Below are 21,856 nucleotides of genomic sequence, written 5' to 3'. Positions count from 1 at the left end.
GTCTCCTCTTGTTGAGCTTCAAATTTTTACATACGATGCTGACTTTTTGCTGCCTATAAGCTGCAATAAGATTAGGATCTGTAGCCTAGTGATACCTAGAATAAGAAATCGCTGAATGGGATTAGTTTGGGGGCTAACTTCTCAAGATGGGGGTAAATACCCATACACACACTAGATGAAGATTAAAGGCGCTAGACTGTTGCTGTACCCGGCTGGCACGTACTTAACCCGAGGAATTTGCTTACGCCGAGAAATGCGTTGTCAATGTGCTTAACCACTTAACATCTCAGTCGTTTTCAGCTTATGCATCCGAGCAATGTTCACCTCCCATTCATTAGCCTATAACTTTATCACTACTTATCACAATGAACTGATCTATATCTTGTTTTTTCCGCCACCAATTAGGCTTTCTTTGGGGGGTACATTTTGCTAAGAGCCACTTTACTGTAAATGCATTTTAACAGGAAGAATAAGAAAAAAAATGAAAAAAATCATTATTTGTCAGTTTTCGGCCATTATAGTTTTAAAATAATACATGCCTCCATAATTAAAACCCACGTATTGTTATTGCCCATTTGTCACGGTTATTTCACCATTTAAATTATGCCCCTATCACAATGTATCGCGACAATATTTTATTTGGAAATAAAAGAGCATTTTTTCCGTTTTGCATACATCACTATTTACAAGCTTATAAAAAAAAAATAGAGAGAAATATTTCATCTTTACATAGATATTTAAAAAGTTTAGACCCTTAGGTAAATATTTGTGTTTTTGTTTTTTTTATAGCAATGTTTTTTTTGTTTTTTTTTATTAAACATTTTATGTGGGCATTTTTGGGAGGGTGGGTTTTAAAAGTGTTTTATTTGGGGAAATATTGGTGTATTGTAATGTTTTTGGGCATTTACATGTAGTTTTACATTTTGGCCACAAGATGGCAATCTCGATTTTTTTTACATGACGTCACTCTAAGCGTACAATGTACGCTTAGAGGGACACAGCTTCAGAAAGAGCGAAGCTTCCGAGAGAAGCTGTCGCTTTTTCAGCGGGGGAGAGGAATCAATGATCGGGCTCCCCAGCCCGATACATTGATTCCGTGGCTACCGACTCCGCGGCTGGGAGTGCGTGTGCACGCGCGCGATCGGCCGCGGGAGCGCGCCTGTCCTCCTTGCCGTTTTTATACGTCAAGGAGGACAAAGTGGTTAATTAATTTAATAAATTGAAATCTTTCTTTTTATAAATTCCATGTCAATAACCTTTTTTTTTTAAATTTTTTTTATTTTTTTTCATCTAAACGATTAAACCCTTCCAAAATTCACTTTTCAATTGGGCGCCTCCTACTATCCTGTTTTATCCATACACACTAGATTAAATTTGGCTGATGGGGGGCGGCGCGGCGATCAGCGGCTAATCGGCGGGTAGTGGCGGCGATCAGAATGCACACGCAGCTAGCAAGGTGCTAGCTGCGTGTTGCAAAAAAAAAAATTATGCGATTCTGCCCAGCAGGGCATGAGAAATCCTCCTGCGCGGCATAGCCCGTGTTCAACACAGGCTTACCACCAGGGAGGTTAAGCGATGGCAAATACCTCTCTGCTTGCCTCACCCCGATGCGTGATGCCACGTGTGCATCACTCCATCAGTCCTCTGCCTCTCCACATAGCAACAGAACGCCATATCGGCTATGCAGCTGACTACACATATGTACAGCGTCGGCCCAGCAGTTCCTGATCCCCGTCAGACAATATCAATCAAGTGTGTGTATGGACCTTCAGACAGCAGCAGGAAAAGTGGAGGTAGTTATCACTTGAAACATTTGATTTTTAGTCCAACTACCCCCCCCCCCCCTTTTTCTTTTTCCAAAATAGGCAAGTATAATGACAGTTATCAGGGTAAAGATGCTGCTGGTTATGATGTATGCAGAAATCAATTTATGGGTTCATGTCCACTCTAAGACCAATCTCTGTAAAATACAGTACTCTGTCTCACAGCTGTGGACTCTGGTAGCATCTGATGTCACCGGCAACACCTATGCAAACTTGTTTTTCTTTAATCCAGTTAGGCCAACCCTTTTCCGCGTACACTATGCTTTCTTATTGAAAAATTGATTTTAATGATAAAATTATTACTTTTTTTTGCTTTTTAGCGGTCTTTTGGGAAAGGTGCAATGAGCTCCAAGATATTGAAAAAATAATGGCTCAGATAGAAAGAGGAGAAGCCAGGATACAGAGAAGAATTAGTATAAAGAAAGCACTGGATACAAAGGTAACCCTTGCGTTGTCTAGATTTTTTATATTCTCCTAGACATGTATAAACTATTGAGGATGTTTGGGGAAAATATTTAGCAGGCTACCTATATCCATGTCTTGTAATGTTCAGTAGATAGAACCATGACTCTTTGTGACCACAAGGCATAGATTGTATAAAGCCGCCTTGTGAGGCAAAGGAACTGCATAGATCTTGACTCTTCTCACATGATTCAGTGCTAGACACTTGACACCAGAGTCTTTTCATTCAGTGTTTTCCTAGTGAAGAAACTTGTGGACATCTTCAGTAAAATGTTTGCTTTCTTCTTGTAAAAGCAGTTCCTCTAGCCATTTCATCTCTATCATGGACAGAGTTCACCTTTTTATTATAGCATAAAATTATGAACGGCCTGTTTTTCTTACAGATTGGCCGATATAAGGCACCTTTCCATCAACTTAGAATATCTTATGGCACTAATAAAGGGAAGAACTACACAGAGGAGGAGGACCGCTTTCTCATCTGCATGCTGCACAAACTTGGCTTTGATAAAGAAAATGTGTATGATGAACTCAGGCAGTGTATCCGGAACTCTCCACAGTTCAGATTTGACTGGTTCCTGAAATCAAGAACTGCAATGGTAACAACTCTACTGCCTAACCTCGTGTTGTTTTCAAATATCTAACTTGATTTATAATTAAACATGCTTCTGCTCTGCAAAGGTTAAAGGACAACTATCAGTTAACTAACATTCTAATTTCCACATATATTTCCAGTAATTGCTAGCAAATAGCAGTACAAAGACTTTTTCATCTTTGCATTTATGTTAAGAAAATATGACATTTACAGAGAACAGTTTTCACTCTGGGCATTACTATGGAGGACTGTATCCAGCATACAGAGACCGTCCTCACTAGCCGTAAAACTGGAATCTCTTCAGAATGATAGAGAGCAGAAATATAGCTGCAAATAGTGTGCACATAACTCATCATCAGCTGCAGCCCTGTCCCTGTGTGTGGGTCTCCCTGCCTGACAGTGTAAGCAGAGCTCATTTTGAGTGGTGGTGGGGTAGGTTGTAAGCATCCAAGAACAGGCGTAAAGTAAGCCTCCTCTTCAGCTCCTTCTTTGTACCTAAAAATCCATCAACTGTTCTCATATGATCTGTCAGAAAGCAGTGTGTAAGAAGGGCAGAAACAAACAGAATCATTCCTATCTACATAGTACAGCTCTGCCCCCATAGGCTTCACACAGGCTGTGCTGAGACCCCTGGAAAGCTTTCTAGTGTTGCGGGCTAAAATCGCTATAGGTATGTTAGCTTTACAGAAATACAGAGACTTTAAATTGGAACTGAAGATAATCTAAAAACAGAGTTTCACTTAACTGGGGCTTCTCCAAGCTCCTTGCAGCCGTCCTGTACCGCGCCGGTCCTCAATGATCCTCTATTCCCCGCCGCCAGCTAGCGGCTTTACTCGACCTGTAAGTCAAGGGGCTGCCAAGCGTATATTTTTTACGGGTTCTCGTCTGCAATAGCGCTATTGTGGGCTGGAACATGAAGGATACTCGTGACCAGAGCCGCTCAGGCGCAGTGGTTCAACGGTGAAACTGAAAGTAGCTGGCAGCAAGAGAACGGCGGATCATGGAGGACCGGCGTGGGACAGTACGGCTGCAAGCGCTAGCAGAAGCCCCAGGTGTAAGTGAAACTCACTATTTTTAGATTAGTTCCTATTTAAGGAAACCACTTTTATGATAAAGTCAGAATGTTTCAAGAGTGTTTAGTGCAGTTTTTTTTTTCTGCAGTGCAGCTATATGTTTTTGTTCCCTTTAATTGTTTTATCTGGTTAATGACCAGAGGCTTTTTCAGTGAAGCTCCAGTCAGTTTCATTAGCTGATGGGTTATAAAGCTTTTACTGGTTTCCAGTAGATGACAGGTTAGTGAATGTTTGAGTCCCATTGTGTGTGTGTGTGTGTGTGTGTGTGTGTGTGTGTGTGTGTGTGTGTGTGTGTGTGTGTGTGTGTGTGTGTGTGCAGTCTATACATATGCAATCCAAACTGGACTCAACCCTTCTGAACCGATTTTGAACTTTTTATTTGCAATCAATAGCGGTTATACAGCAACAAGAAAGCACAACGTTTCGGGCCGTCTGCTCTTTCTTAAGTGCTCTTCAGAAAGGGTAGACGGCCCGAAACGTTGTGCTTTTTTTGTTGCTATATAACCGCTATTGATTGCAAATAAAAAGTTCAGAAGGGTTGAGTCCAGATTGGATTGTATATGCATGGACTTCAGTTGTTTGGAGGCTTGATGAACCTCCTACCTCCTGACTCCATGTGACACAGTGGACATTAGCTGAGGCCCGTGGATCTCCCATTGTTTGTATGTTTGTGCAGTCTGCCTTTACACAATCCAGGATGTGCTTCTGATCCCCTGACTTAAATCCTGTGGGTCACGTACCTCAGTCATATAGATCAGGTCTTCGGGAAGAATCGGTGGCTTCACACTTGCTCCTAGTCAATGCTCACTGTATTGATGCCAAGGATAAAAATGCCAGCAAGGACACAACAGCATATTTATTTTTATAACTGGAGGTGAACAATGACAGTGTGTGGAATTCTAGTTAGTTTTCCTTTAATGCTAAGATTCAGCTAAGGATAGCACTACCACATTTAAACTAATTCTGATAATTTCTACTCTAAATGATACAAAGGGGAGCCTTCTGCTTTTGCTGCACTTTGTAGTACTTTGGATATGAAACGTCAGTGTGTGTTTCAATAAATTCCCCTTCTGATCTCTTGGATACTACAGTGTTAGAAAAATGCAGCAGTAGCCACTAATAGCAGGGGGCGTCTCTGTATATGCAGCCTTTTCACCTTAGAGAACACCTGGAGATATATAGACCCAATCAGGCTCGGCTGTTTAAGCCAGAGGCCGAGGGCAAAGCTGCTAGTGTGCCTGGGTGCAGCTGTGACAAGCGGCCTTTCGGGGGTTTCAGCACTGGAACAGCCTGGCGGAGGAGGACAGGAAAGCCACTTTAGGATCCAGTGAACTTCCCTTTCCTGAGGTAAGTACTGCCTAGTGGCATTTTTTTTCTCCTTTCTTCCATCAAGTGATGCCCCACACTATATATAATTACTTAGTCAACAACACTAGAAGGCAGGTTGAACTGAAGTTAAGGCAGGGGGTCACCTTGGAACAGTTTACATGCGAAAAGACACTTGCCTGTACAGGTTTTCTTCTTTCTTTTTTTTCACATTTTAAAAACTGACCGCTTACTGTTTTTTTTTTTTTTTTTTTTTTTTTTGCCCGTCAAACACCGGCAAGGTTTTTTTTTTTTTTTTTTCCTCGCAATGTGTGATCATATGCAACAAAAACCAAATACATTTACATGTCCTGCAAGTGTGATTCCTGCCCAATATTTACTGTTACTTATTGCAAGACAAACCCCCTGTTGAAAGGGTTGCAAACTGGTATCTTATTGGCTCTCTGCTTTACTTTACAAAGTGAACAGTATCCGAGCTCCTCATAAGAAATTACTAGACTTTTTCACTTTCAAAGCACTGAAATAGGGTACACATTTTAAAAATAGCACTTATCCGGGTGTAGCATGAACACTGAAACGCCATTTTGCTCTATTTCAGGAACTGCAAAGAAGATGCAATACCTTAATCACATTGATTGAAAGGGAAAACTTAGAGTTAGAGGAGAAAGAAAAAGCAGAGAAGAAGAAACGTGGACCAAAACCTTCTTCAGTAAGTGTTTTTTTTTGTTTTGTTTTTCGTGCAGATTGTTTTAGCTGACGGCGGGGTAACCTGCAGTTAGCTTAAAGTACCCCTGACCTTGTCCCCACCCCCCCAATACTTTTAATATTATTTTATTACTGGTGCTGTGACTAGCGCATAGCACCATCGTCCCCACTCCAGCGACCCCTGTGGCCCCCTTTCTGCTGTCAAATATGGGAGGGGAGGAAGTGGCAGCGCTTCTTCCCCTCTGCCCGTCCTTTGTCCCACCCCTCCACTCGCTGTTATAGTTCCCCCATGTGAATCACAGTGCACAGGGGCGGCGCTGTGCTGTGTGCGGGCTTGTGGTAATTGAGGTCAGAAGGCTATCCAACCTTAATTACCACAGGGCCGCACACAGCACAGCTCCACAGCCCGCCGTGTGCAGTGAATCAAATGTGAAACTATAGTGGCGAGTGGATGGGCAGAGGGGAGGAAGAACTGCTACTTCGTCCACGCCCATATTCAATGTTCTGCGATGAAGAGTACGACTAAGCAGAACGGGGGCTACAGAGTATGCTGGAGTTGGAAGAATAAAACGGTATTAAAAGTATATGGTGGAAATAAACCAGGTCAGGGGTACTTTAATGTTCAACAAGATGTAAAAACATTCTGCCAATTAATGCAACTTCAGATAATTTTAGGAAATAAATTTATCTTGATCCCAGTAAACTCTCCTTCCCCAGGTTTTTCTCTCAGGAAATGTTTTTTATTTTATCCACAACATTTTCTGTACCTGGAAATGAATCCAATCACCTCATTTTCAATAGGTATCACCTAAGCCAGTGATGGCTAACCTTGGCACTCCAGCTGTGACAAAACTACAAATCCCATCATGCCTCTGCCTCCCCGAGTTATGCTTAGAGCTGTCAGAGAATTGCAAAGCCTCATGGGACTTGTAGTTCCACCACAGCTGGAGTGCCAAGGTTAGCCATCACTGACCTAAGCCTACCTTCACTCTAAAGAAAATCTGTACAATTTTTATGTTAATCTGGTCTCGGGATCAGAAATGCTTCTTCTAATAACTATAAATAGCTGTATATTTGTTTATAACCCTGCCCTCCCAGTAATGTTTAGCCTAGACTTCTATCCCAGAGTACTCTGGGAGATCACTGCTAACTTCACAGATTAGGAGGAAACCATTCCACAGTGATCAACCTTGCCAGCAGTAAAAATGTTGGCATCACTGATGAATTTAAAAAATGTAAATTATGGTGAACTAAGATTTTACAATGGGCAAAACCTTGACTAATTTACAAAGTAATTTTTGTTTTAAAAGAAATGAAAAATTATTAATTACGTTAAGTTCTCACTAATGCTACCCACCTTAACTCTATCCTCCCTTCTAACGTTCCTGACCCTCTAACATGATGGAAGGTGCTTTAATCCCCTGTATTTATCAGCGAGAAAGTACCGGTACTTGGAGGGAATACATTTGCTGAAACTTAACGTAACTTATAATTGAGAGATTTGCTGTGTGGTGTTGTAGTCTTTAAAATAAATCTATTTTCTTGTTGCAGGCACAAAAGCGGAAGATGGAAGGTGCTCCAGACAGTAGAGGAAGGCGGAAAAAGCTCAAGCTTTGAGGGGTCTGTTTTGTTATGTACAAGTTTCAAAAAGTAGTTCTTTCTTTACGGGTCTTCATAAGATGTACTGTATACTGATCTGCTATTATGTCATTCAAAGACATCAGGTCCATCTGTTTATTGAACTAGGAACATAGTACTTATTGTAGTTAATTCTCCTTTTTTAATGAAACAGCTGTGCTGGACATTTTTTTTTACCATTAACATTTGAAGTAATAAAATAGGCTTCGTTAAATGTGTGGTTAATGTGTGTTCTTTCCCCACATTACATTTGCAACATGAGCTGTAAATTAAGATCCCTTTGTATATTCTTTGGAGCAATACCTAGTATAGTTTTGTAATATTCACTGGATACATAAATGGCTAATTTGTTAATAAAAACTTACTTTTGTGTATTTTTTTAATTGAATGTACTTTTTATGTGATCTTTAATACGAGCTGGAGAGATCTGTACTGAAGATGAAACCGCTCTACATCTGATCATGCATGTATTTATTTTTGCAGATTTGGACAGAGTAATTAAAAGTTGATTAGACATGTTTTAAGGCACGGAGGACTCCGTCCGCGCCCTCCGTGCCGATCCGCTAGGTCTCCTCACTCATTAGCCCTCCGTGCCGGCTCCCGACCCAACGGCCCGGGTAGAGCTCTTCTGCCTCTCCTAAAATGGCCACTTGATCTAGCTGCGGCTGCACAGCCCTAGTGACAACTGCCCCCCCCCCCCCCCCCCCGATCCACGATACAGTGGCGTGGATCAGGGGTTGGCCCTAGAGCTGCGCAGCCGCACTCGCGGCTATGCAGACTGCGCAGCCGCGGCCAGATCAAGGGGCCATTTTAGGAGTTCTCCGTGCCTTAAAAGATGATGCAGGTAATTAACTTTCTTTGGTAATTTGGCCTCGTAAGTCCTTTAATGCTCCAAGTGGGTGGGGACAACAGTGGCAGGTCATTGATTGCCATGACATGTCATTGGGTGGTATAATGCTACTGGTTTAGATTTCAGCACAAATCAGTACTTTCTCAATTGATTTCCAATCGAGTATAGGTTGTTTGCTTCCAACATCCTTCTTTTGGGTGGATCAAACAAGCTCAGGATATTTTTCTTTTATTTGGTTCAGTAAACAAATGTTTCTATTTTAAAGAGAGTCTGAAGCAAGATTAAATCAATAATTTTAACTTGTATTAATGTTAAGCCCAATCGCTAATGCTAAAACGCTGCTATCTAGCGGCAAAACGAGGGGTTTATAACCCCCAAATCCCCTCTGCAAACTGCGGGGAGCGCTTCCTGATTGAAGCAGAGCTCTGCCTCTTCGTGCGTCAATCCCCGCTGATCGTAGTGTTGGGCGAACACCTGGATGTTTGGGTTCGGGCCGAACATGGGCCAGATGTTCGGCATGTTCGGCCCGAACTCAATGGAAGTCAATGGGACCCCCGAACATGCCGCTTTTGGGGGCCCTAAGGGGTCGCAGGCATAAGGGGGAGCATGCCCTGATCGTGCGTGCGGGGGGGGTCGGAAATTCCCCCCCACCCCCTCCGCTAGCGCTCCCCCCTCTGCCCGCTTCCCCATAAAAAAAGTTTGCGTAAAGTTAATAGTACCTAGTGGTGGCTGGCTGGCTGTGGTGATGAGATGAGTGAGGAGGAGTCCGATCGACTAAGACGCGTTGAGGCCGGGCAGCGGGCGGTTCAGCGGTAGTACCCTTGTGGTACTTCCGCCCTTTCTCTGACCTCACGTCCTCTACGTGATGACGCATACGAGGGTAGCGGAGGGGGTGGGGGGAATTTCCTACCCCCCCCACCGCGATCGGGGCATGCTCCCCCCTTATGCCTGCGACCCCATAGGGGGGCCGTATTCGGGCGAACAGGGCCCTGTTCGGCCGAACAGGGGCCCTGTTCGGCCGAACAGGGGCTCTGTTCGGCGGCCATTGAGTAGTTCGGGCGAACCCGAACTAAAAAGGCCGAACACCATTAGGTGTTCGGCCGAACTCGAACATCACCCGAACAGGGTGATGTTCTGCAGAACCCGAACAGTGGCGAACACTGTTCGCCCAACACTAGCTGATCGCCGCCTCTCCCCACACCTCTGTCTTCCTTTACTGAGAGGGGCGGGGAAAGGCAGAGATCCACCAGCAGATTGACGCGCATGTAGGCAGAGCTGCAGCTCATAGCTCTGCCTCCATGGGCAGCAAAATCCACGACCAAGAAAGTCATGGATTTTGCAGAGGGGATTTGGGGGTATAAACCCCTCGTTTTGCTGCGGGATGGCGGCATTTTAGCACTAGCTATAGTGCTTAACATTAATACAAGTTAAAATCATGGATTTAATCTCTCTTCAGACACTCTTTAAAGGGATACTGTAGGGGGTTCAGGGGAAAATGAGCTGAACTTACCCGGGGCTTCTAATGGTCCCCTGCAGACATCCTGTGTTGGCGCAGCCACTCACCGATGCTCCGGCCCCGCCTCCGGTTCACTTCTGGAATTTCTGACTTTAAAGTCAGAAAACCACTGCGCCTGCACGCCCGTGTCCTCGCTCCCGCTGATGTCACCAGGAGTGTACTGTGCAGACACAGACCATACTGGGCCTGCGCTGTGCGCTCTTGATGACATCAGCGGGAGAGAGGACACGGGCATGCAGGCGCAGTGGTTTTCAGACTTTAAAGTCTGAAATTCCAGAAGTGAACCGGAGGCGGGGCCGGAGCATCGGTGAGTGGCTGCGCCAACACAGGATGTCTGCGGGGGACCGTTAGAAGCCCCGGGTAAGTTCAACTCATTTTCCCCTGACCCCCCTACAGTATCCCTTTAAGTAGCAGAGTTGAGCACTGCTATACTTTAGATATGTTAAAGCACAACTGAAGTGAGGTATATGGAGGCTGCCATATTTCCTTTTTAAGCAATACAAGTTGTCTGGCTGCTCTGCTGATCTTCTGCCTTTAATACTTTTAGCCATAGATCCTGAACAAGCATGCAGCTGATCAGGTGTATCTGAAAAGATTAGCTGCATGCTTGTTTATGATGGTATTCACACACTATTTCAGCTAAATAGATCAGCAGTTGTGCCAGGCAACTGATTTTGCTAAAAAGGAAATAAAAATGGCAGCCTCCATTTACATCTCACTTTAATTGTCCTTTAAAGAAAACTTGTACCATAAAGTGCCCCTGAGGGGTACTTGCCTCAGTAGGGGGAAGCCTCTGGATCCTATTGAGGCTTCCCTCGTCCCACAGTGGCAGCACTAGATATCCCTGAATGGGATGGGGGGGGGCGCGTGTAAATATGTACCTTTCCTTACGCAATAGTGGCTCAGGTGGAAATGGCCGATCCCAATCAGGTCCGCTCTACTACTGTGCAGTAAAGCACCAGCGAGACTGCTGTGGGACGGGGGAAACCTCTTGATAGGATCCAGAGGCTTCCCTCTCCCGAGGTAAGTAGTCCCCCAGGGGCACTTTTTTATGTTAGTCTCTTAACCACTTAAGGACCAGACCATTTTTCCTAGATCTGTGCTGCGTGGGCTCTCCAGCTCACAGCACAGGTCAGGAATCAGCCAGGGCGATCAGATTTCCCCCCTTTTTTCCCCACTAGGGGGATGTCTTGCTGGGGGGGTCTGATCGCCGCCGGCTATTTTCGCCTTGCGGGGGGGCCTCCTCAACCCCCCCCCCCCCCCGCAGCGATTTTCGGCCTCCCTGTCCTTCCCTCCCTCCCCTCCTTCCCCTTGGTGGCGCAGGGCGGAGATCCGTCCTGCACAGCCTCTAATAGGCTTCAGACTGTGGCGATTCCCGGCCAATCAGAGGCTGGGGATCGACGATCTTTTACGAAGCTGCTGCACAGCAGCGCCGTATGATGTAAATAGCGGGTATTTCTTCCCTGCGTGTTTACATTTAGCCTGCAAGCCGCAATCGGAGGCTCGCAGGCTGTTCACGGAGGCACCCTCCGTGAACTGACATGGAAAGGCCGCCATGGGAAACCACTTACGACCTGCCGCCTATTGGCGTTAGGCGGTCGTTAAGTGGTTAAAGCCTGGTACACACATCAAATTTTGATTGCCCAATTTTACTACCTCCCTGTAGTATGAGAGCCAACAGATTTTTGAATACTAAGAACAGATTGTGTAGCTAATCTTAATGTGAGTGTCTATCACTTTTAATGTATCTATATTTGAATAAATAAATATCAATCTATATTTGAATAAATATTGTCGTCTGAACATTCCACTGAGAGACCCCTTTTCTGGCTTTTTCCTTGCACTGAGTTGCACATAGGAGTACCATATATCTTGGTAGGATCTTTGGAGGTGGAAGACTCTTATGGTGACAAGTGGCTGAGGAGCATATAGCGCTGCTGAATACTTTTTATATATTGCCTATGGTGACCAGGATACATCTTGCAGTGGCTGCTGTATGATCGGTGGATATTTGACAGAGTTGAGAACTTGGGGTGCCTCTCATTATATACATTCTTCAACAGATTAGAAATAACTTAATCTGACTGCTGTTTAGAACCAAACAAGCGGATAGGGTCAGCAGGAGGTCACTGCTATGCAAGTTAATGCGTAAGGATCTTCTGCATCTGGGGTTAGACCAGTTTCACTGCACTTTCTCTCCTGGCCTGGACTACCCTGCAAACATCTCTCCTTACTCAACAGCAGACTGTTGCAGAGCACCTGCAGTGACATTGTACTCCTCATCAATATCCTAGTCCCTGTGCTCACCACCTCGATGTACAGAGGCTTACCAACACAAATATGCCCTATATGCTCTAAAACGGCTTTAGCTCTCATTTATTCTTCAGATTGATGGAAATAACTACACCATACATAGCCTTAAAGAGAACCCGAGGTGGGTTTGAAGAATATTATCTGCATACACAGGCTGGATCTGCCTATACAGCTCAGCCTCTGTTGCTATCCTAAACCCCCCTAAGGTCCCCCTGCACTCTGTCAGCAGCGTGGCTGTGATTTATGAGGGACTGCAAACAGCTTGTCAGAGCTGGCTGTTTTTATCTCTATAGTGTCAGTCTGCTGCTCTCCCCGCCTCCTGCAGAACTCCAGTCCCCGCCTGCATCCCTTCCCTCCCTGCTGATTGGAGGGAAGGGACGGGGGCAGGGACCGGAGCTATGCAGGAGGCGGGGGGAGCAGCTGAGACTGTCACTACAAATGTAAACACAGCCTCACAGCATGGCTGATTTAGGAGGGATTGCAGAGTGCAGGGGGACCTTAGTGGGGTTTGGGATAGCAACAGAGGCTAGGCTGTATAGGCAGGTCCAGCCTCTGTATGCAGATAGCACTCTTTAAACACACCTCGGGTTCTCTTTAACGCCTCTTCCAGTAGGCACTTGGTCAAGTTTCAAACAAAAAATACTTTGTGTAAATGATAAACAACTTGTCTCTTTAAATAACTGGTTTGTGCACAAATAAAAAGTACTAATCTATAGGTAAAATTACAATGTGCTGCCTCTTCTCTGACCAGTGTGGCTCTTGCATAATTGGGGTCCTGAAGGAAACATGACTAATATGGCTTCCCATTAATCAGACTTGCTGCCACTGATATGCAGTCACTGGCAGGGGGCTTACTAAGTCTATGTGGAATGTTGCACCCTTCTCTCCCCCCCCCCCCCCCCCCTCTTCATAAAAGTACACAATACATAGCATAAATTCATACAGTAAAAACCCCTTCATAGTAAACTTCAAGGGACCAGGAAAATGGTTTAGCATGAAGTCTGATATAGTAAACTTCTGACAAACATTGTTAAAGGGGCACTATGGTGAAACATTGTAAAATTTAAAATATGTGCAAACAAACAAATAAGCACGTTCTTTCCAGAGTAAAATGAGCCATAAATGACTTTTCTCCCATGTTGCTGTCATTTACAGTAGGTAGTAGAAATCTGACAAGCAACAGGTTTTGGACTAGTCCATTTTTTCATGAGGGGATTCTCAGGCAGGGAACACACTACATGCGTTTCTGCGCGTTTTGCCGCACTAGTCAAAACGCACAAATTACCATACTGCCGCATATAATGTTAAATAATAGGAGGCTAGAAAACGTAATATTTATTGCGTGTAGGATAGCGTTTTTAATGTGCGTTTTGAAATCGCTATCCTTTCTGCTTTTTTCCGGAGATATTTGTACGGTATGCAGGCGATTCCTCTACAGCACAGAATCGCCTGCGGGTAACATGTGCGGCTATTCAAATTAGGGTTTGTGACGTGTTTCCCCTTCCTCTCTCCGTTGGCGGCAAAGAAAAGAAGCGCCATTGAGTGTGCTGGACTGGTTTGTCCATACCATACATATCATTGTGTGGTAGAAAAGGTCACACAGTGGTAGTGAAGATGTTCCCTAGCATTCCCCGCCAGATACCCCGATCTTCCCTAGCATTCCCCGCCAGATACTCCTACTCCTCCGGTTCCCACCTGCCGACAAAACCCCTGCTCTTTGCACGCCAAATCCTCCTGCTCTTCTCCACCGCACGCCAAATGGACTGCTTTGCCTTGTGGGTGAGTGGCATACATTTTTTTTTTATGTAGGAGCTGATCGGCGGGCGGGGAGCGGTGGAGAAGAGCAGGAGGATTTGGCGTGCAAAGAGCAGGGGTTTTGTTGGCAGATGGGAACCGGAGGAGTAGGAGTATCTGGCGGGGAATGCTAGGGAAGATCGGGGTATCTGGCGGGGAATGCTAGGGAACATCTTCACTACCACTGTGTGACCTTTTCTACCACACAATGAAAACACTTCCACGGGAAATGATGTCAGAAAAGCATCCCTGTCATGAATGAGGGAAAAAAAAAAAAAAAAAAAAAAAACGGAAAAACGCGAAAACGGCAAAACGCGGAAACGCAAACGCGGAAACGCAAACGCGGAAACGCGAAAACGCATACATATCAAAACGCGTACGACAAGTGTGTTCCCTGCCTCAGGGATTTATTTCCAAAAGCACTTAGTGAATGGCAGTTGCTCTGTCCAACTGACAAACTAGCGAGCAGGGAGGCTGTCCAGCATCATTGTTTAAATCCTTTTTAGGGAATTTATAAAGAATAAAAGCCTTGCTGAGAATCCCCCATGAAGAGATGGACTAGTCCAAAACCTGTCGCTTCTGTCAGATTTCTACTGCCTACTGTAAATGACAGGAACATAGGTGAAAAGTCTTATGGCTCATTTTACTCTGGAAGAAATGTACTTCTTGTTTGTTTGCCATAGCGCCCCTTTAATTTATACAGACACATTTGCTGGGACCTGAAGACTAAGTTTACTATATCCAGAGGTTTACTATAACAGGATTCTACTGAAGTACTATTTTACAGTACACTTCCAATATAGTAAGCTACTTGGCCAGGTCCCTTGCAGTTTACTATAAAGGAAGTTTATTCTATCAGAATTGGTCATACATTGCACATTTATACAGGTGCATTTGCTGTGACCTGAGGACTGAATTAACTATATTAGAGTTGACTAAAATGAGATTCTACTGTATCAGTAACATCTAAACAATGAATATGAAAAGGTTTCCTTATAGCCTCCATTTTACTTCCTCTATAGCTATCATGACACCTAGTGGCCACATTTCGTACAGCAGCTATAAACCAAAGCACAACTATTAAAGCAGTTTATGTTCAACTCTAATCTTTTTGGTTTCAAGTTTAGAGAATTTCCTGAACTTTATACTGCCTTTGCAGTCCTAAACCTATTTCTCAGTTCCATGAAAGACCAAATTACTGGGTCCCTGCTATGCATTCAGCCGGTCTCAGCACAGCCTAATGTTAGAGGGTCTCTAGATCATGACTTAATAGCATAAATCATAAAAACACATTAGACATGTCCTGTTTAACAATTAAAATGACTGACCTCCCAGATGAAATTCTAGTTCTTAGCAAGACCTATTGCACTGGAAATTAGATGGCCTATATCAACTTTTAGAATGATTTGGGAATACATTGTCTAGATTTGGGTCCCAACTTTTAATCACGGTGCATTTAAAGGGGAACTGAAGAGAGAGGTATATGGAGGCTGTCATGTTTATTTCCTTTTAGACAATACCAGTTGCCTGGCAGCCCTGCTGATCCTCTGCCTCTAATACTATTAGCCATAGCCCCTAAACAAGCATGCAGCAGATCAGGTGTTTCAGTGGTTCAGACTTATAAGTCTGATCTGACAAGACTAGCTGCATGCTTGTTTCTGGTTTTAATCAGATACTACTGCAGAGAAATAGACCAGCAAGGCTGCCAGGCAACTGGTATTGATTAAAAGGAAATAAACATGACAGCCTCCACATACCTCTCTCTTCAGTTGCCCTTTAACTACTTCCCGACCGCCTAACGCACAGGGGCGGCTGGGAAGTGGAGCCCTGAAGGACCGGCTCACCCACAGAGGCGGCGGTCCTTCTAAGGGCATGGGCGGAGCGATCGCGTCATCCGTGACGCGATCTTCCGCCGGCGCCTGTCACCGCTCGCCCGCCGGCTATACGGAAGCGCCGGCGGGATGTTAACCAAGCGATCGCCGCATACAAAGTGTATAATACACTTTGTAATGTTTACAAAGTTATTATACAGGCTGCCTCCTGCCCTGGTGGTCCCAGTGTCCGAGGGACCACCAGGGCAGGCTGCAGCCACCCTAGTCTGCACCCAAACACACTGATTTCTCCCCCCCCTGCCCCAGATCGCCCACAGCACCCATCAGACCCCACCCCCCAGACCCCTGTTTGCACCCAATCACCCCCCTAATCACCCATCAATCACTCCCTGTCACTATCTGTCAACGCTATTTTTTTTTTTATCCCCCCCTGCTCCCTGCCCCCTCCTGATCACCCCCCACCCCTCAGATTCTCCCCAGACCACCCCCCCTGTTTACTGTATGCATCTATCCCCATGTTCACCTGTCAATCACCCGTCAATCACCCCCTGTCACTGCCACCCATCAATCAGCCCCTAACCTTCCCCTTGCGGGCAATCTGATCACCCCCCCACACCAATAGATCGCCCGCAGATCCGACATCAGATCACCTCCCAAATCCATTGTTTACATCTATTCTCTCCTCTAAACACCCACTAATCACCCATCAATCACCCATCAATCACCCCCTATCACCACCTGTCACTTTTACCTATCAGATCAGACCCTAATCTGCCCCTTGCGGGCACCCAATCACCCGCCCACCCGCTCAGATTGCCCTCTGACCCCCCCCCCCTTATCAATTCACCAGTGCATTAATTACATCTGTTCTTCCCTGTAATAACCCACTGATCACCTGCCAATCACCTATCACCCATCAATCACCCCCTGTCACTGCCACCCATCAATCAGCCCCTAACCTGCCCCTTGCGGGCAATCTGATCACCCACCCACACCATTAGATCGCCCGCAAACCCGCCGTCAGATTACCTCCCAAATGTATCGTTTACATCTGTTATCTTCTCTAAACACCCACTAATTACCCATCAATCACCCCCTATCACCACCTGTCACTGTTACCTATCAGATCCTAATCTGCCCCTTGCGTGCACCCAATCACCCGCCCACACGCTCAGATTGCCCTCAGTCCCCCCCCCCCCCCCCCTTATCAATTCGCCAGTGCATTAATTACATCTGTCCTTCCCTGTAATAACCCACTGATCACCTGTCAATCACCTATCACCCATCAATCACCCCCTGTCACTGCCACCCAACAATCAGCCCCTAACCTGCCCCTTGCGGGCAATCTGATCACCCACCCACACCAATAGATCGCCCGCAGATCCGACATCAGATCACCACCCAAGCGCAGCGTTTACATCTATTCTCTCCTCTAATCACCCACTAATTACCCATCAATCACCCATCAATCACCCCCTATCACCACCTGTCACTGTTACCCATCAGATCAGACCCTAATCTGCCCCTTGCGGGCACCCAATCGCCCGCCTACACGCTCAGATTGCCCTCAGACCCCCCCTTATCAATTCGCCAGTGCAATATTTACATCTGTTCTCCCCTGTAATAACCCACTGATTACCTGTCAATCACCTATCAATCACCCATCAATCACCCCCTGTCACTGCCACCCATCAATCACCCGCTGTCACTGCCACCCATCAATCACCCGCTGTCACTGCCACCCATCAATCAGCCCCTAACCTGCCCCTTGCGGGCAAACTGATCACCCACCCACACCAATAGATCGCCCGCAGATCCGACATCAGATCACCACCCAAGCGCAGTGTTTCCATCTATTCTCTACCCTAAACACCCACTAATTACCCATCAATCACCCCCTGTCACTGCTACCTATCAGATTAGACCCCTATCTGCCCCTAGGGCACTCAATCACCCGCCCACACCCTCAGAATGCCCTCAGACCCCAGCCCTGATCACCTCGCCAGTGCATTGCTTGCATCTATTCCCCCCTCTAATCACACCTTGAGACACCCATCAATCACCTCCTGTCACCCCCTAGCACACCTACCCATCAGATCAGGCCCCAATTTGCCCCGTGTGGGCTCCTGATCACTCGGCCAAACCCTCAGATCCCCCTCAGACCCCCTTCCGATCACCTCCCCAGTGCATTGATTGCATCTATTTTCCCCTCTAATCACCCCCTGAGACACCCATCAATCACCTCCTGTCACCCCCCTAGCACTCCTATCCATCAGATCAGGCCCAATACAACCTGTCATCTAAAAGGCCACCCTGCTTATGACCGGTTCCACAAAATTCGCCCCCTCATAGACCACCTGTCATCAAAATTTGCAGATGCTTATACCCCTGAACAGTCATTTTGAGACATTTGGTTTCCAGACTACTCACGGTTTTGGGCCTGTAAAATGCCAGGGCGGTATAGGAACCCCACAAGTGATCCCATTTTAGAAAAAAAGACACCCCAAGGTATTCTGTTAGGTGTATGACGAGTTCATAGAAGATTTTTTTTTTGTCAAAAGTTAGCGGAAATTAATTTTTATTGGGTTTTTTTCACAAAGTGTAATTTTTCACTAACTTGTGACAAAAAATAAAATCTTCTATGAACTCGCCATACACCTAACGGAATACCTTAGGGTGTCTTCTTTCTAAAATGGGGTCACTTGTGGGGTTCCTATACTGCCCTGGCATTTTAGGGGCCCTAAACCGCGAGGAGTAGTCTAGAAAACAAATGCTTCAAAATGACCTGTGAATAGGACGTTGGACCCCTTAGCGCACCTAGGCTGCAAAAAAGTGTCACACATGTGGTACCGCCGTACTCAGGAAAAGTAGTATAATGTGTTTTGGGGTGTATTTTTACACATACCCATGCTGGGTGGGAGAAATTTCTATGTAAATGGACAATTGTGTGTAAAAAAATCAAACAATTGTCATTTACAGAGATATTTCTCCCACTTAGCATGGGTATGTGTAAAAATACACCCCAAAACGCATTATACTACTTCTCCTGAGTACTGCGGTACCACACGTGTGGCACTTTTTTACACCCTAAGTACGCTAAGGGGCCCAAAGTCCAATGAGTACCTTTAGGATTTCACAGGTCATTTTGCGACATTTGGTTTCAAGACTACTCCTCACGGTTTAGGGCCCCTAAAATGCCAGGGCAGTATAGGAACCCCACAAATGACCCCATTCTAGAAAGAAGACACCCAAAGGTATTCCGTACGGAGTATGGTGAGTTCATAGAAGATTTTATTTTTTGTCACAAGTTAGCGGAAAATGACACTTTGTGAAAAAAAACTATTAAAATCAATTTCCGCTAACTTGTGACAAAAAAATAAAAACTTCTATGAACTCACCATACACCTAACGGAATACCTTGGGGTGTCTTCTTTCTAAAATGGGGTCATTAGTGGGGTTCCTATACTGCCCTGGCATTTTAGGGGCCCTAAACCGTGAGGAGTAGTCTTGAAACAAAAATGACCTGTGAAATCCTAAAGGGACTCATTGGACTTTGGGCCCCTTAGTGCAGTTAGGGTGCAAAAAAGTGCCACACATGTGGTATCGCCGTACTCAGGAGAAGTAGTATAATGTGTTTTGGGGTGTATTTTTACACATACCCATGCTGGGTGGGAGAAATACCTCTGTAAATGACAATCTTTTGATTTTTTTACACACAATTGTCCATTTACAGAGGTATTTCTCCCACCCAGCATGGGTATGTGTAAAAATACACCCCAAAACACATTGTACTACTTCTCCCGAGTATGGCGATACCACATGTGTGGCACTTTTTTGCACCCTAACTGCGCTAAAGGGCCCAAAGTCCAATGAGTACCTTTAGGATTTCACAGGTCATTTTGAGAAATTTCGTTTCAAGACTACTCCTCACGGTTTAGGGCCCCTAAAATGCCAGGGCAGTATAGGAACCCCACAAATGACCCTATTTTAGAAAGAAGACACCCCAAGGTATTCCGTTAGTAGTATGGCGAGTTCATAGAAGATTTTATTTTTTGTCAAAAGTTAGCGGAAATTGATTTTAATTGTGTTTTTTCACAAAGTGTCATTTTCCGCTAACTTTTGACAAAAAATAAAATCTTCTTTGAACTCACCATACTCCTAACGGAATACCTTGGGGTGTCTTCTTTCTAAAATGGGGTCATTTGTGGGGTTCCTATACTGCCCTGGCATTTTAGGGGCCCTAAACCGTGAGGAGTAGTCTTGAAACGAAATTTCTCAAAATGACCTGTGAAATCCTAAAGGTACTCATTGGACTTTGGGCCCTTTAGCGCAGTTAGGGTGCAAAAAAGTGCCACACATGTGGTATCGCCGTACTCAGGAGAAGTAGTATAATGTGTTTTGTGGTGTATTTTTACACATACCCATGCTGAGTGGGAGAAAGATCTCTGCTTGGCGAAATAAAATGATTCTGATTCTGATTCTTCTAAATGGACAATTGTGTGTAAAAAAAATTAACAAATTGTCATTTACAGAGATATTTCTCCCACCCAGCATGGGTATGTGTAAAAATACACCCCAAAACACATTATACTACTTCTCCTGAGTACGGCAATACCACATGTGTGGCACTTTTTTGCAGCCTAACTGCGCTAAGGGGTCCAAAGTCCAATGAGCACCTTTAGGCTTTACAGGGGTGCTTACAATTTAGCACCCCCCAAAATGTCAGGACAGTAAACACACCCCACAAATGACCCCATTTTGGAAAGTAGACCCTTCAAGGTATTCAGAGAGGGGCATGGTGAGTCTGTGGCAGATTTCATTTTTTTTGTCGCAAGTTAGAAGAAATGGAAACTTTTTTTTTTTTTCTCACAAAGTGTCATTTTCCGCTTACTTGTGACAAAAAATAATATCTTCTATGAACTCACTATGCCTCTCAGTGAATACTTTGGGATGTCTTCTTTCCAAAATGGGGTCATTTGGGGGGTATTTATACTATCCTGGAATTCTAGCCCCTCATGAAACATGACAGGGGGTCAGAAAAGTCAGAGATGCTTGAAAATGGGAAAATTCACTTTTTGCACCATAGTTTGTAAACGCTATAACTTTTACCCAAACCAATAAATATACACTGAATGGGTTTTTTTTTTATCAAAAACATGTTTGTCCACATTTTTCGCGCTGCATGTATACAGAAATTTTACTTTATTTGAAAACTGTCAGCACAGAAAATTAAAAAAATCATTTTTTTTGCCAAAATTCATGTCTTTTTTGATGAATATAATAAAAAGTAAAAATCGCAGGAGCAATCAAATAGCACCAAAAGAAAGCTTTATTAGTGACAAGAAAAGGAGCCAAAATTCATTTAGGTGGTAGGTTGTATGAGCGAGCAATAAACCGTGAAAGCTGCAGTGGTCTGAATGGAAAAAAAGTGGCCGGTCCTTAAGGGGTAGAAAGCCCTAGGTCCTCAAGTGGTTAAAGCATACCTGACCTGAGGCAAAGCTACCTAAGGGCCTGTCTGCTCAGAAGCAGACATCTGCGTGAGTGCGGTGTACACAATGCTACTCAATGCTGAAAAGCAGATGGAAATGGACAAATATAGTGTAGACAAGCCCTACGCTGTATGTTTATGCTGGATCCAGACCCTATGATGTACTTTATTCTCCCTGGTCCCCTGTAAGCACATTTTGAAAAATGTGACTTTTATCCAAAGTCAAGGTTTCAGACAGGAAGAGGCAGGCTTGTGGCAATGTTTCCACCTATCACCCTGCTGTAATGGGAGTGGGGAAGAGGAGGCTTGCCATCATGTTCCCTCCTGTCTTAAAATCTGACAGGAACATGCAGTACAGAATATCCATACAATACAGATGTGATAAAGCTCCTGTTAGGTTTATTGCAGTACTAACCATTAAAGTGATCCTGAACAGTACTTGGA

At 44.8% G+C, this 21,856-nt stretch overlaps 1 protein-coding gene across 1 annotated transcript in view; it reads left to right on the top strand.

Moving 5' to 3' along the window:
• The window catches only part of SMARCA5 (SWI/SNF related, matrix associated, actin dependent regulator of chromatin, subfamily a, member 5), a 43,913-nt gene extending 35,914 nt beyond the window's left edge, over window positions 1-7,999 (top strand). The window contains exons 21-24 of the mRNA XM_068279422.1: window positions 2,144-2,262; window positions 2,669-2,881; window positions 5,875-5,985; window positions 7,533-7,999. Of these exons, the coding sequence (XP_068135523.1) occupies window positions 2,144-2,262; window positions 2,669-2,881; window positions 5,875-5,985; window positions 7,533-7,598 (509 nt within the window). The 3' untranslated portion in view covers window positions 7,599-7,999. The remainder of the gene's footprint in view (window positions 1-2,143; window positions 2,263-2,668; window positions 2,882-5,874; window positions 5,986-7,532) is intronic.
• The last annotated feature ends 13,857 nt before the right edge of the window (window positions 8,000-21,856 follow it).

The sequence above is a fragment of the Hyperolius riggenbachi genome, chromosome 1 (genome assembly GCF_040937935.1).
Source record: "Hyperolius riggenbachi isolate aHypRig1 chromosome 1, aHypRig1.pri, whole genome shotgun sequence".
NCBI lineage: Eukaryota > Metazoa > Chordata > Amphibia > Anura > Hyperoliidae > Hyperolius > Hyperolius riggenbachi.
The sequence above is the reverse complement of the archived record's forward strand: the minus strand, read 5'-3'. Positions and strand labels throughout refer to the sequence as shown.